The sequence below is a fragment of the Tenebrio molitor genome, chromosome 1 (assembly GCF_963966145.1).
Source record: "Tenebrio molitor chromosome 1, icTenMoli1.1, whole genome shotgun sequence".
Classification (NCBI taxonomy): domain Eukaryota; kingdom Metazoa; phylum Arthropoda; class Insecta; order Coleoptera; family Tenebrionidae; genus Tenebrio; species Tenebrio molitor.
In genome coordinates, this window is record NC_091046.1 from 38,654,016 (window position 1) to 38,668,358 (window position 14,343).

Here is a 14,343-nt window from a genome sequence, read left to right on the forward strand (position 1 = left end):
GGCCATGGCAAGAACAAACGTTTTTTTTTGTCCTGTTTTTTTTTATCCAACTGCACTACCAGTTACATCATACAAAAATGGAGACAAATACAAATTGACAGGTATGTCAAATGTTAAAAGTGGGTTATTATTACCAAAGATAATTTCACAACTTTTGCCAGTGAAATGACATTGATGTACGAAATTCCGTGGCCATCACTGTACGATGAGCTTTAAATTTAAAGCTAAATTAAAAGGAATTGTAATACATATTATATTATTGATGATATTTTATTAACAAATGATAATTAATGACGTCTGTTCGGGATTTATATTATTACATTTTAGTCCCACGCGTGGAATTATACCCACCTCCAACAAAATACATGAATGACCTTGCGTAAGACTTCATTTGATTGGTTCAATCTTAATGCTCCGAAGTGGGGAACTGGCCAACTGGCGTTTTTTTTTTTTTAGTCAAGAAGTCTCAAGCGAAAATTTGTGTAATCAAGATCACCAAGGACAGTTAATTCAATTTGCCGGTGATTTGCTGTCGTATTGGACGTCAGTTCAGAATAAAGTAACCGACTTCTAGCTACACCATACACATTCTGTAAGTAAAATATATTACGAATTGTAAAGTAGGGTTATGTACTGTTAGCTCTTAAAAAAATGTTAACGTGAGAGACTTCCGGTAATTTTTTTTTTTACCCCTATACACAGTATTTTTTGTAAAAAAAAAGATTGCTTCCATCTGTATACCTATTTGAGTTTTGGTGTTAATTTTAAAATCAATTTTTCTTTTCCAGCACAGGGATTGATAATCAAAAGATTGATTGTTTAATTCAATAAATAGAATTGATACTGGTTACATAACAGATACATAACACGATATTATTTCTTTTCGTCATAGATACACAGTATGAAAAACAACTCATAACTCCCTTGGGATATTTCAAATTTTTTCGCCCTCCCCATTGTTTACAACAAATTCGTGAGAATGAAACTATAACAACCATATACATATTCACGCAATCTTCCCTGCAAAATATTTTTAAGAAAGTTTTAACTTTTATGCACGATTATATTATAATTTGACAATTATGCACAAATTTTCTTGACATAAACGTCTCTTTATGGCCCACGGATCACTTTATGCCAGTGGGCCATAAAGTTATGTCAAATAAAAGTCAAAAACATTTTTGGTGAAATTAGGAAAAAAATTTCCACTTAACTTAAATTAGGTACCTAATCCCGAATGGAGATTACTCGATACTGGACACTCATTTCTGCCGCTTTCTCATCCTCGTTTATCATTTCGTTAATGAATTTATAACCGAAAATTGCAATTGGCATAATGGCTACGGGTGTTTTCACTGTTCCCAAGGTTACGCGCAAAACTAAAAATTTGACGGGAGCACTACGCGATGCAAACATCCCGTGGTGTGGGCAGACATTTATTTATTAATTTTTGTTAAATGTTAGGGTTTTAGGTCTTAATCGTGCATAAAATAGTGTATGTACTGCGGGCGTGAACTGGCTTTAATGGCCTTCAGCGTGTTTTTAGCCCTCGTTATCACTCGGGCTCAAAATCACACCTCAGGCCATAAAAGCCCTCGGTAATTGTTCACTTTAACTACTTCTGGAATTTTCGCTTTTTTCTGGCTAGACAGCCTCAGGACGTCCTCCTACATCGTTTCCCACCAGTCAAACCTTGTGCAAATGAAAATTTTCCTTACCCTTTAGTTATACTAAGACTTGGCGCGACCTTGACGCGACCTTGAAACACAACAAGAGAGAAAAAAAGGCATTTGCACAAGGTTTGAATGGTGGGAAACGATCTAGGAGGACGCCCTGAGGCTGTCTAGCCAGAAAAAATGCGAAAATTCCAGAAGTAGCTAAAATGAACAATTACCATCGTTTTTAATAATAACTGATTTACGATTATGTAATGTTCAATGAAAATTATAACACTTCTACAATAGACTTGCAAAAACATAACATTTTGTAAATATTTACCTACTGCTAGAACGTAGATACTAAATAAGTAAATTTTAAATTTTTGGTTGTAGATTCCATTCAGCGTTTTACAAAAGTGCTAAAATAATTATTGTAATAACCTAGTTTACACATAGAAAATAAAAGTGCTAAGTAAAACGAATAACCTTGTCAGTAAACTCTAATTTAGTACGCTGCAATTATGATGCTAAGAAATGTATATGGTTCATAATTGTTTTGATATTGCACAGCTAAGTTATAATACAGGGTTATTCTAAATGATTGTAGTCGAAGTAGGCCATGCCCATGTTGTTACATTTTTGCCACTTTCATGTGAACTGTTAATTTTGTTGCTGTCACTGTCATTTTTTAGGTGAAAAGTGCGGTGATGGGATATTTTTTTTTTAATTAACGTTTGAATCCAGAAATATTGAGTTGTTTTGCACCCAATTTAACTCCCGTGTGTACTCACTTATTCACAGCATTTTGATGTTTTTTATGTGGAGCGGCAACCATAAATTTTACATTCAGTTTTCACGCCTACTTCGACTACAATAATTTAGAATAACCTGTATAATGGACGGTTTATGTGGTTATTAAGAAAATATTTATTACAAGTTTATATTTCAACCATTGTCTCGAAAAAATTGACCGCAATAGCGTTTTATCAATAATAATAATAATAAAGTATCAATTATCTTTCACAACCACTTTCATAAATAAACCCTATTAATAATAATGAAACAGATTTGCTTGGATGTCACTGATGTTCGATTGCTGTCTCCGAAGAAATGCAACTGTTAGGTGGGAATCAATAATGTTCGTCCTAAATACAGTAATACAAGTAATGAGTAATAATTTTGAAACACTTGCAAATGTTTATTTTCTGATTAGCACTATGAAGTGTGCAAAATAAGTCAAGTGGCTACTGAAGTGTTTATTCATTTTGTAATTATTTTACTACAAGTACTCGAATTTTGCCAGGATAAAAGCCACCGAATGTTAAGTTTCATAATTGAATTGAAGGATAACGATAACGTGTCTACAACTTCGCTTTAAATTCATCTCACATTTTTTAAGAGGACCTATCGTCTTGTAGACGATATCTGTTTTTAATTTAATGGATCATTGTGGAGGTATGTACATAAAATAAAAATGTGCAACATGTTATGCACGTTTCTACCTGCTTAACAAAGCTTTCGCGTGAAAAAATAACTCGATGATTAATTGCTAATCTAAAGTTTCATTATCTAGAACATGTTGAATGTTTTATCGGAAAAAAACACTACGGTGAAAACACCTACCAACTATTATTATCCTATCTATATTTCAATTTTTTTTCTCTCCAACTAAACGTAGCTACTGCCAAAAGACTATTTATAGTTAGGTAAACGAAAATGCAAAAAGTGAAATCTCACTGAAAAATGTATCTCATGAAGCAAAATTTATCACGGATTAAGCTTCACTCGAATGAAATTATTCAATTAACCTTGAAAGCTATTTTTGAGCCTCCAACAACGTTCACAATAAGCTGATTAAAATGGTGTGGGATAGCTATGTCCTCTCTTTCCTATTCCGTTCGTTGCATTATTTATTACCTACCTATATTTAAAATGAAGCAAGTGTTCGTAGGTGACTGTTGTTGATCTGTCCTCATATTTACAAGCAATTTTCAGAAAAACTATTCGTAAAACTGAAAATTGCAAGTAAAGTTAAAAGTAAAATGATGGGAAAAATGTTCACTTGTTTGCCAAATTCTCTCTGCAACAATTTTTTAACCTATGTTGCTTCAAATAGGTTGTAACTATGAAGTTGACTTAAAATAATATTAATTCATTAACAAAATGATTCTGGGACAATTTGTGTATCTTATAGATAAAGTAAACACACATCTACAATTATCTCTTACGTAATTGACAGTACAAATAAAGTTTGTTGAAGCTTATAAAAAATAATAGATATGGATATAATCTTTCAACAACACAAATATTTTTGTATTTTGCAGCACAGAGGAGTGATAATAGTAGGTATGTAGTTTATTTAACGAGTTCGTGTGTAAATTGGACTTTCTTTGGCATGAGTGAGCACGTTTCACTCGCGTTTTAAAGGCCCACGAGTGCAAAAAAAGCCAAATTTACACACGAACGAGTTGAGTACAACGTTTTTTTTTTGTTCGACGAACCCTTTAAAGGCTCCAAATCGCTTAAAATCTTTAAAATTAGCTTGACGTTTCGTTTTGACAAGTTGTGACATTTATCAAAATCCGTTCACACAGGAGAAAATTCTCGAATTCTGAGCGTGTCGAACAAAACAAAACAAATAATATTTTTATACAGCAATGTTTAGAAAAATAGTGACTTTAAAAATAAGTAATGACAAACATATGTAACAATTTAAAATAAGAAAGTTAAATATGACCCCACTTAAACTGCTTCTTTAAAAAATAAATATTATATGGCAGTTCATAGTCCCTTAAACGCCTTTTCATTTGATATATCGTCGGACAAGAAATAAAGTTGTTAGAGCATTTAAAAAAAAATGGATCATCCTGTATATAGATAATTTTTGTAAAAAAATCCCGAAACAGGTCGATTTTTGTTTTTCCATGCCCACAGTTTTTGAGAAATAGTGAAATACAATTGACAAAAACGGAAAATCAAAAGAAAAACACTGTAATTTCGATAACACGAATTTTCGATAATTCGAAGTGTTTTGGCTTACGTTTAATAAAAGGATCAAGGTCGTTGATTGATTTTGTTGCTTTTGACCTCACCAGTATTGAATGATAGTAAATTGCGATAAAAAAAAACAACAATGCATTTAAACTACATAGCAACAAGAGTTTCACTGACACACAAATGTCATCAAAAATTTGGAAACGATGGAGGGAGCTTGCATTAAGCGCACTCGCAAGTCGATAAACATTTTTAACACCACAGGTGCAACTTCCGAAGACTCTTTTCCGCTGTGTACATTAATTCGCTCACGGTTATTATTCCTTTTTCAGAAGAGATGGCTCCAGCATACAAACTGACTTACTTCCCAGTGGAAGCTTTGGCGGAACCGATTAGATTTCTCTTCAGCTACGGTGGAATCGAATTCGAAGATGTTCGTTTTGATCGCGAGAACTGGCCACAAATTAAACCAAGTTCGTATCTGAAAAGAAGCAACGAACACATTTTTATAAAGAATGTTGCAGATATGCCCTTCGGTCAGGTTCCCATTCTGGAACATAACGGAAAGGTAGCCCATCAAAGCATTTCCATGGCTCGCTACATGGCCAAGAAAGTAAAACTTGTCGGCAGCGATGATTGGGAAGATCTCGAAATCGACGCCGTCGTCGACACCGTTAACGATTTGCGTCAAAGTAATGGCTCATGTTACGACGTAGTATTGGAAATGATTTTTTGTTTTGCAGAGATTGCTCTCTACAGTTACGAGACCGACGAGGCCATCAAAGAGTCGCGCAAAGAGCCATTGTTCAAAGAGACCATTCCTTACTATTTGCAGCGTTTGGACGCCATCGTCAAGGCTAACAATGGACATCTCGCCGTGGGAAAGGTAGAACTAGCGGAGTTTTTATTTAAAACGTGAAAACTGCAATAATTTGTTTTAGTTAACTTGGGCCGACCTGTATTTTGTGGCTTTACTAAAATATTTGAATTACATGTGTGGTGGTAACGATATAATTGCCAATTATCCGAATCTTGTTGCTTTGAAGAACACAGTCTTGGAAATACCAGCTATCAAAGCTTGGGTGGAAAAGCGTCCCAAGTCTGAAATGTAATTGTGGTATTTTTGAAGAATGAAGAAAATAAACTATATTTTATAATGTTCTTATAATAAATACATACAATTAACAATAGTTATTTTTGTATTCAGTGCGCAAAATGATTGTTTTTTGTTGGCGCATGAGAATGAGTCTTTGGTCGAGACCGTTAGGTCGAAAATAGCATCATCTTCTCTCCTGTAGCAACGGCCGTTGCTATTGTTTTTTTAGATTGAGAATCGCCCTCAAATGTCACATGATTTGTATTGACAAATCACAACTCCGAATTGTTTGAATTGCAACCAATCACAATTTAATTAAGCGGAAATTTTCCCTAGGGAAAAGTTTTTTCGGGCGATTCTCTTCCGAATATGCCTCGGAACAGATATATATCGCCAGAATTTTTTTCTTGCAGTCCAACACTCGTGTTTGTCGCTCAAAATTACCCTCGGGCTGGCGCCCTCGTGTAATTTTCTTGCTACAAACAGTCGTGTGTGAGGACTGCTCGAAAAAATTTCCGGCAATACAGGATGGTCCCGATATAACCTGCCAGAAGAAATCCAGTAATAGGTGACGATGAGTAGAACTCATACACAAAAAATGTTTCTAATAAAAGTCTTTTCGTTTTCGAGATAAAAATAATTGAAAATTTGGTCAAAATTTGCTGTACGCTAATGAGTTAATCGGTTTTAAAAAGGTAATTCTGGTTACTTGGCTGCAATTTCTTTAGCAACGGTACCTGTAACACCTATGACATTTGTCAAGTTTAATTTTAAATTTGCGAATCCTTCAAAAAGTTATGAAATTCACAAAACAAGAATCCGCCGATTTGCATTTACTCTATGGCGAAACACGTGGTAATTCATGACCGGCAAGGCGACCATACGGCGAGCGTTTTCCTGAAGGAGTCCTTCCGTCCCGTTGTACTTTTGTGGAGCTACATCTGCATTTATGTGAGGTTGGTTCTGACTGATTCCAATACGATGGCGTCCCCGATCCTCCATTTAACCCCTCTGGATTCAAATTTTTGGGGCCACACGAAAGATTTGGTATACGAAGTTGAAATAAATAGAAAAGGCCAACTCCAGAAACACGTAACAGACGCCGCGAACCAGATTCGTAAAAACCTAGAAATGCTGAATTCTGTTTATGAAAATTGGTACCAACGGAAGGCACACAGAACATTTATTATAAAATCATTTTTCTAGTCTAGTTTACCTTTCATTAGTTAGTAGATATTCTCAGTTAGAGTTGAAAGTAGGTACGAATATGTAAAGTGTAAATAAATTTATTCAATACATAATTTTGGCTATTTAACCACAATTAAGACGATACTCTTATTACACAGTTCTTCCACAATTTTGCACACACTACCTCTACATTTATTTACACATTGAGGAACACCACTTTATTTATTACTCATTCACCTCAGTTCACAAAATCAGCTTTTGTACCAAAATAAGCTGGTGAATTAATGCCCACAGTGTACAGCAATTTCAATAAATGTCATTAATTTGATTTAGTTTGTCAGATTTGAGATTTGTCATAAACGATTCAGGTACCTATGTTGCTTAGATACTGTCATCCTTACAAACACCAACAATTAATTCCTGAGTAGGTACGTATTTTTGTGGTCAGCAACGTCGAATGAGTGTGGATAGGTTAATTTATCCCCATTATTTTGGACCTAATGAAGAGGGGTTTTTTGGACTTGTTAGATCCTTCTAATGACCCAGAATTTTTTTGGCAGGTTATATCGGGACCACCCTGTATATCTGTCCCTTGGTATATTATATATGACAATTCAACTCGCATTCTCTCGACCAATCAGATTTACAAAATTGGCCAGTACGGACCAATCACGCTTGTTTTAAAAAAATTATAAGAAACCAAGTAAAATAGGTCATTTTTAATTTTGTAAAAAAAAAAATTGTTAATGATTAAATACTAAATAGTTCTTTAACCTGACGTGATAGAATTTTTTGAATATTTTTTCTGAACTCAGTGCCCCAAAATCTACAAGAAATTACAATTCAGCTAAGGTATATAAACCGTGTAAACCAGTGTAATTATTCAAAATTAATCAACGACCAAATTAGCACCCAAAATAAAGATCCACCAAAAAGAAAATTATTTAAATTTAATAGTTAAACTTATAAAACACATAGAGATAGGGCTATTGGCGAGGCCTCCGTAAGAGCCAACGCATGTATTGGGTGATGTGGAAAACCCTCTTTATTGTTTTTTTATCATAATAATTATTTTTCTTCAAACAATATTCAGTTTTACTCATTGAAATATATAATTTTCTTTATATTGGGTATTATAAGTTACACAGTAGTCAGCCGGATTTCGTGACATCACTATTTCTTGGTCGCGGCCTGTATTTTCACGGAGGCCTCGATTATACCTTCTTTGGTGTCCGTCCTGTTTGACACACCCGATATATGAGCATACAACAAATGCAGTAACATAGCAATAACATAGGTATCGATAAATCACTACCAAGGAAATTTAAATTTCTGAAGTTATAGAAAATCTTAACAGTACTTTCGAGGCTAACTTGTATTGTTATAATGTGACTGGAAATCATTAGAAATAATGGTAAATCATCAATCCACCATATTATAAAAATTCCATTAATTTTCCAGTACTGACGCCAAGTCTGTCGTTCGAGTACTAGAAGCGGTGATAATGTAATTATTTCAAAGTTTGTATTTCTTCCTAATTTAATGTTTTGTTGCAATTGCGACTTGAAAGTGTGTTACTTTTTAAGCTGTTTTTGAAGTTGTTCCCGTTTTAGTTCCGAAACTTGGCACCTCTTCTTTATCTAGGCTTGGCACTTGGCGCCATTGTTTTAGTAACACAGTAACACGAGTTGACATACTTTTTGCGATTTGGACAAGTGATTTGTATGAAATTCCAGAATAAGAGGCGACAAAACTGTTATCAAATGTAATTGATATACTTGTGCGAAGTGTATATGCGTGTATACGTGTATGCGTACGCTCTGCAAGTTTCATGGTTTTTAAAGGGATCAACAGTGTTTTTGGTTCCTGTTCTGTTGAAATAGTGTGGACTAATCGTACGTTAACTAATTTCAGGTTTTTTTTTTATATACCTTTTTATTTTTGTGTTTTTTTTTCTTGTGCTGGATTGACTTTTACGGTTATCGAGTGGGTGAGTTGTTTTTACCACTGCTGATAGTACGTGCTATCGCAGTGGCATCACTTCTTTTCCCGCCATAAAAATGGGACGAAAATGCATGAATTGTAACAAAACTATCGCTCGTTCTGATGATTATTTAAGATGCAGTAAAGACTGTGCGGGTGTTTTTCACTTGGCATGTGTCCGAGTTTCAAAGGCTTTATTTGCAGTTATGAAAACTGAGGACAAAGTTCGCAGTTGGGTATGTGTAGGTTGCTCTTCAGACGTAACCTCACCTATTCCTAATATAGAGCAGTCTGTTGACAATATGTTTAACCTTACTTCTACCGTTTTGTCTGATACTGCTGGTAATGCAATAAAAACCGACGTCTTACTACCACCTTTCCTGCCTGACAGTAACACTTTAAACAATGTTCCTGACGCCTTCAAAAATGTTTTCAGTGAATTCTCTGGAACTATTTATAAATATTTTGAAATTTTCGGTGCATCTATGAGGAATCATTTTAATTCTTTAAACGGACAACTTGCGGATCTAAGAAAAGAGAATTCTCTACTACGAACTGAAATTCAGAAACTAACTGATAAATTATCCCAGAAGGAATTGCTGCAGAATAAATCTCAAGATTTACCCTTATCCAACGTATTATCTTATGCTGACACTATTAAGCGATGTGCATCTGTGGTTGTCATGCCAAAAGAATCTTCTCAAGCAGTCTCTAAAACCAAATCTGACATAATTAACAAAATTGATCCTTCTAAATCAAATGTTGATATATCGGGTGTACGTTCAACGAAAAATGGCGGTCTTATTCTGAAATGCCATGATCCTTCCGAGTTCAAAAAATTTGCTTTGGATAATAAATTAGTGGACTCGTACGAAATTAAAGACTTAAAAACCATTTCGCCTAGATTACGCATTTCAGGGGTTTCTAGTGATTTAGGAAAAGAACATATTATATCATTTTTGGTAAAGCAGAATAGCTCTGTATTTAGTAATCCTTCTCAGCTGAAAATCCTTAAATATTTTCCCACTAAGAAGAAACCTGATGTTTTTCAGTTCATCTTGCAAGTTGACGTCAATACTTATATTAAAGCTTTAAATTCGAAACACTGTTTGATTGGATTAGACAACTGTTATATATTTGATGCTATTGATGTAATTCGCTGTTATCGCTGCAACGGCTATCACCACTCTCATACTTTTTGCAAACGTAATCTAAGTTGTCCTAGATGTGGTGAATCCCATGAGGTAAAGGAGTGCAAATCTACTGTTTTAAGATGCATAAACTGTGTATCCCTCAATTCAAAGACCAATCTGACTGCTGTAAACGCTGCTCATGCATGTTGGGACACTAACGAATGTCAGTATTATTTAAATCTAATAGCTAATATAAAGAAAGATTTATTTGGTGATGTTACTTTACCTTCATAGCAACTAAATTCGGATTCACTATTATATCAAGAGGCAGTTAATATTGAATCGTTGTCTTTGTTTGTTGATAGTAATATCACCCTAACTGGAGGTGACCGTCTGATAAGTCCTTTAGACCTTGGCTCCTCTGTTGCGTCTGCCTCCAATAGTGTGCGTAAGCCTGAGCAGATCTCATTCTTGGTTCAGTACCTAAATGCCGGTGGTATGAATACTAAGATATCTGATTTTTTTAAATCAACTGGTGGTTCTCAGAGTGACGTCATTGCCGTGTCCGAGACTTGGCTATCTGATAATGTTTCATCCTTGGAAATTGCTGATAATAGCATTTACGACATATACAGAAAGGACAGAAACTTTACTGATCTTGGCCTCGTGCGTGGTGGTGGCGTTTTGCTGCTAATTCACAAATCTTATCGGGTCTTTCAATTGAATCTTGACCATATTATTGCCCATTTGCCTATTATTGATATAATAGGTTGTAAAGTTGTATTGAATTCCCAATCTTTTGTGTTCGTTTTTGTTATTTATATACCACCTCAAACCTCTGTTGATGACTTTGCCACCCTGATGGAGTTTTTGGAGGTCTTGGATTACTTGTATGAACACGATGTACTGTTTATAGGTGATTTTAATGTGCCTAATTATATCAATAATAATGGTTGCAGAATAGACTCTAAAAACGAACTTTTACTTAATTTTTGTAGTATTTTAAATCTTAAACAATTCAATTATATTACGAATTGTGATAATCGTTGTTTAGATCTAATACTATCAAGTTTTGATTGCAGTGTTATGCTCGATTCCGCTCCCCTGTTAATTGGAAGTGCGCTTCATCCTCCTTTATTTTGTATTTGTTCTCTGAAGTCGCCTTGTCGCAAGTTTTTCAAAAGTTCCAAAAGTTGCCGCGGGGAAGAACGATTTAATTTCCGTAAAGCTAACCTGTTGGGTCTCTACGATTGTATTGCGAATTGTGACTGGAGTTTTCTGCATGCTGTGAACGATGTGAATGTGGCAGTCGGTTTATTTTATGAAAAGTTATATGACATGTTTCGGCAGTTTGTACCGCTGAACAGAGCGAATTCTTCTCATTATCCGGTCTGGTATACAACCGACATTATTAGGAAATTAAAACACAAGTTTAAGGTTTTTAAAAAATACAAAAAAACTAAGTCACGCTCTACATTAATTGAATTTAGGACCTTGAGACGTGATCTTAAGATCAGCATTAATGCAGCATACCATGAGTACATTTCTACGGTTGAACAGCAACTAACTCACGACCCTCGTTGTTTTTGGTCATTTGTGAACCATAAAAGGAAATCTAGTACTATTCCTTCAGTTATGCAATTAGATGAGGTCGAGTACTCCACCCCGCATACTATCGCTAACGCCTTTCTATCCTACTTCGAAAAGAATTTTTCGTCACCATCAATGACGGATTTTCAGTTTAACAATCCTTGTAACAACAATTATATTCATTTGCCAAGTATTTCTACTGATGATATCCTAAGGCATCTTTTAAAACTGAAGCCGTCTTCTGCCAGCGGTGAGGATGCCCTTCCTGGTTTTATCCTTAAAGATTGTGCTCAAATACTGGTTACGCCTTTGCATTTTTTATACAATTTAATTTTAACAACCTCAGTTTATCCGTGCTTATGGAAGGTTGGTAAGATTTGTCCTATATTCAAGTCGGGTAAAAAGAATATCATCTCAAATTATAGACCTGTCACCATTCTACCGCATATTTCCAAGGTATTTGAGTCTATTATTTACTCTTATATATATACTAATGTACAAAATGTTATCTCTGAACATCAGCATGGATTTTTTAGGGGTACGTCCACCAATTTATCTTGCATCTCGCATTTCATTTCAGCTGCGTTGGATAAAAATACTCAGGTTGATGTCATCTACACCGACTTTTCAAAAGCATTTGATCGCATCGATCATAATATCTTATTAAATAAACTCAGACACTTCGGGTTCAGTGACTCTCTTTTAAATCTATTCGAGTCTTATTTATTGGATCGTTTTTGTTACGTAAATGTTTTAGGTTTCTATTCTGCTCGGCTAGTTGTAAATTCAGGTGTTCCCCAAGGGTCTAATTTAGGTCCCTTGCTTTTCCTTTTGTTTATTAACGATATCGTTGAAATATTTAGTTTAAATGTGCTTTTGTTTGCCGATGATGTTAAGCTGTATTCTACTATTAGAGATATTTCTGACTGTATGCGTTTGCAATCAAATGTTGATGTGCTTTATGGTTGGTGTCGCAGTAATGGTCTCCCCTTGAATCGTGACAAATGCTACATTCTCTCGTTCTCTCGTAAGACCAAGCCGCTTATGTTCGATTATAGAATTGGGAATGCTTCATTGACTAGGTGTTTCACTTTCAAGGATTTAGGCGTTACATTTGACGCTCAATTCACCTTCAACGAACATGTTGATATTATTGTGGCATCATCAGTCAAAACTTTAGGTTTCATCTTTCGATCGTGCAAACGATTCAGGTCTGAGAGTTGCTTAAGGGCACTTTATTTTACCTTGGTCAGATCTAAATTGGAGTACTGTTCAATTGTATGGTCGCCGATCTATCGAAGAGGTGTTGATGCTTTGGAGTCGGTTCAAAGGAAGTTTGCCAAGTATCTTCTGTTCAAGTTAATTGCTGAATTTCCTCCAAGAGGTACTCCTAATTCTGTTCTTTATGATATGGCAAATCTGCGTTCTCTCAATATGAGACGTAATGATAGTTTTCTGATATTTCTATATAAGATCATACACGGCATTATTAATTCTCCCTTCTTGTTATCCCAAATTTATTTCAATGTGCCTCGGGCAAATCTTAGATCTGGTCGTTTTTTTTATGTTCCGCGAGCAGTTACTAATATACTGCATCGTTCCCCTCTTTATACTGCCTGCACATTATTTAATAGCAACTGTAGTGAGTGCGATATTTTTGTGATTAGTCTTGGACAATTTAAGAGATTGATTACCTGCATTTCAGAGGTTTAATTGGGGCGTTTCCCGTAACGGGTACACAGTCGCTTTTTGAGCTGTTGCATTGTATAACGCTGTTTACTGTTGGTTTTTGTTTGGGTGTACAACCTGTTAACCAACATACCAAATAATAATAATAATAATAATAATAATAATAATTGAATGGAACGAGCACGCAATGTCACTTAGCCACTCTTATAAATTTTACATCAGAACATCAACAAAGTAGCACTAATTTCTTCGTTGTTCTTTTTAGGGTTCAGATTGTTGCAGTGACACACTGTGTGTCTACTCCAGTCTTTCAAGACAGCGTTTTTGGGTAATTGTTCACTTTAACTACTTCTGGAATTTTAGCGTTTTTTCTGGCTAGACAGAGTCAGGGCGTCCTCCTAGATCGTGTTCCACCATTCAAACCTTGTGCAAATGCCTTTTTTTTCTCTCTTGTTGTGTTTCAAGGTCGCGTCAAGGTCGCGCCAAGTCTTAGTATAACTAAAGGGTAAGGAAAATTTTCATTTGCACAAGGTTTGACTGGTGCGAAACGATATAGGAACGTCCTGAGGCTGTCTAGCCAGAAAAAACGCGAAAATTCCAGAAGTAGTTAAAGTGAACAATTACCCGTTTTTGCAGTATCCGTATGAGTGTCCAAAGCCATTGCAATTATAGTATACAAGATGGTCCCGATATAACCTGCCAGAAAAAATCCAGTAATAGGTGACGATGAGTAGAACTCATACACAAAAAATGTTTCTAATAAAAGTCTTTTCGTTTTCGAGTAAAAAATAATTGAAAATTTGGTCAAAATTTGCTGTACGCTAATGAGTTAATCGGTTTAAAAAAGGTAATTCTGGTTACTTGGCTGCAATTTCTTTAGCAACGGTACCTGTAACACCTATGACATTTGTCAAGTTTAATTTTAAATTTGCGAATCCTTCAAAAAGTTATGAAATTCACAAAACAAGAATACGCCGATTTGCATTTAATCTATGGCGAAACACGTGGTAAT

The 14,343-nt window shown here is 35.1% G+C and overlaps 1 protein-coding gene across 2 annotated transcripts; it reads left to right on the forward strand.

Moving 5' to 3' along the window:
* The first annotated feature begins 431 nt into the window (after positions 1-431).
* On the forward strand, positions 432-5,840 carry LOC138128719 (glutathione S-transferase-like). 2 transcript variants are annotated; one of them, XM_069044921.1, is made up of 5 exons: positions 432-592; positions 4,985-5,125; positions 5,177-5,344; positions 5,396-5,538; positions 5,594-5,840. In XM_069044921.1, exons 2-5 carry the CDS (start codon positions 4,990-4,992, stop codon positions 5,762-5,764), a joined length of 618 nt encoding a protein of 205 aa, XP_068901022.1. In that variant the 5' UTR covers positions 432-592; positions 4,985-4,989; the 3' UTR covers positions 5,765-5,840. The 2 variants fall into 2 exon arrangements, with proteins under 2 accessions (XP_068901022.1, XP_068901015.1); XM_069044914.1 differs by lacking the exon at positions 432-592 and adding an exon at positions 4,804-4,916.
* Positions 5,841-14,343: the final 8,503 nt, after the last annotated feature.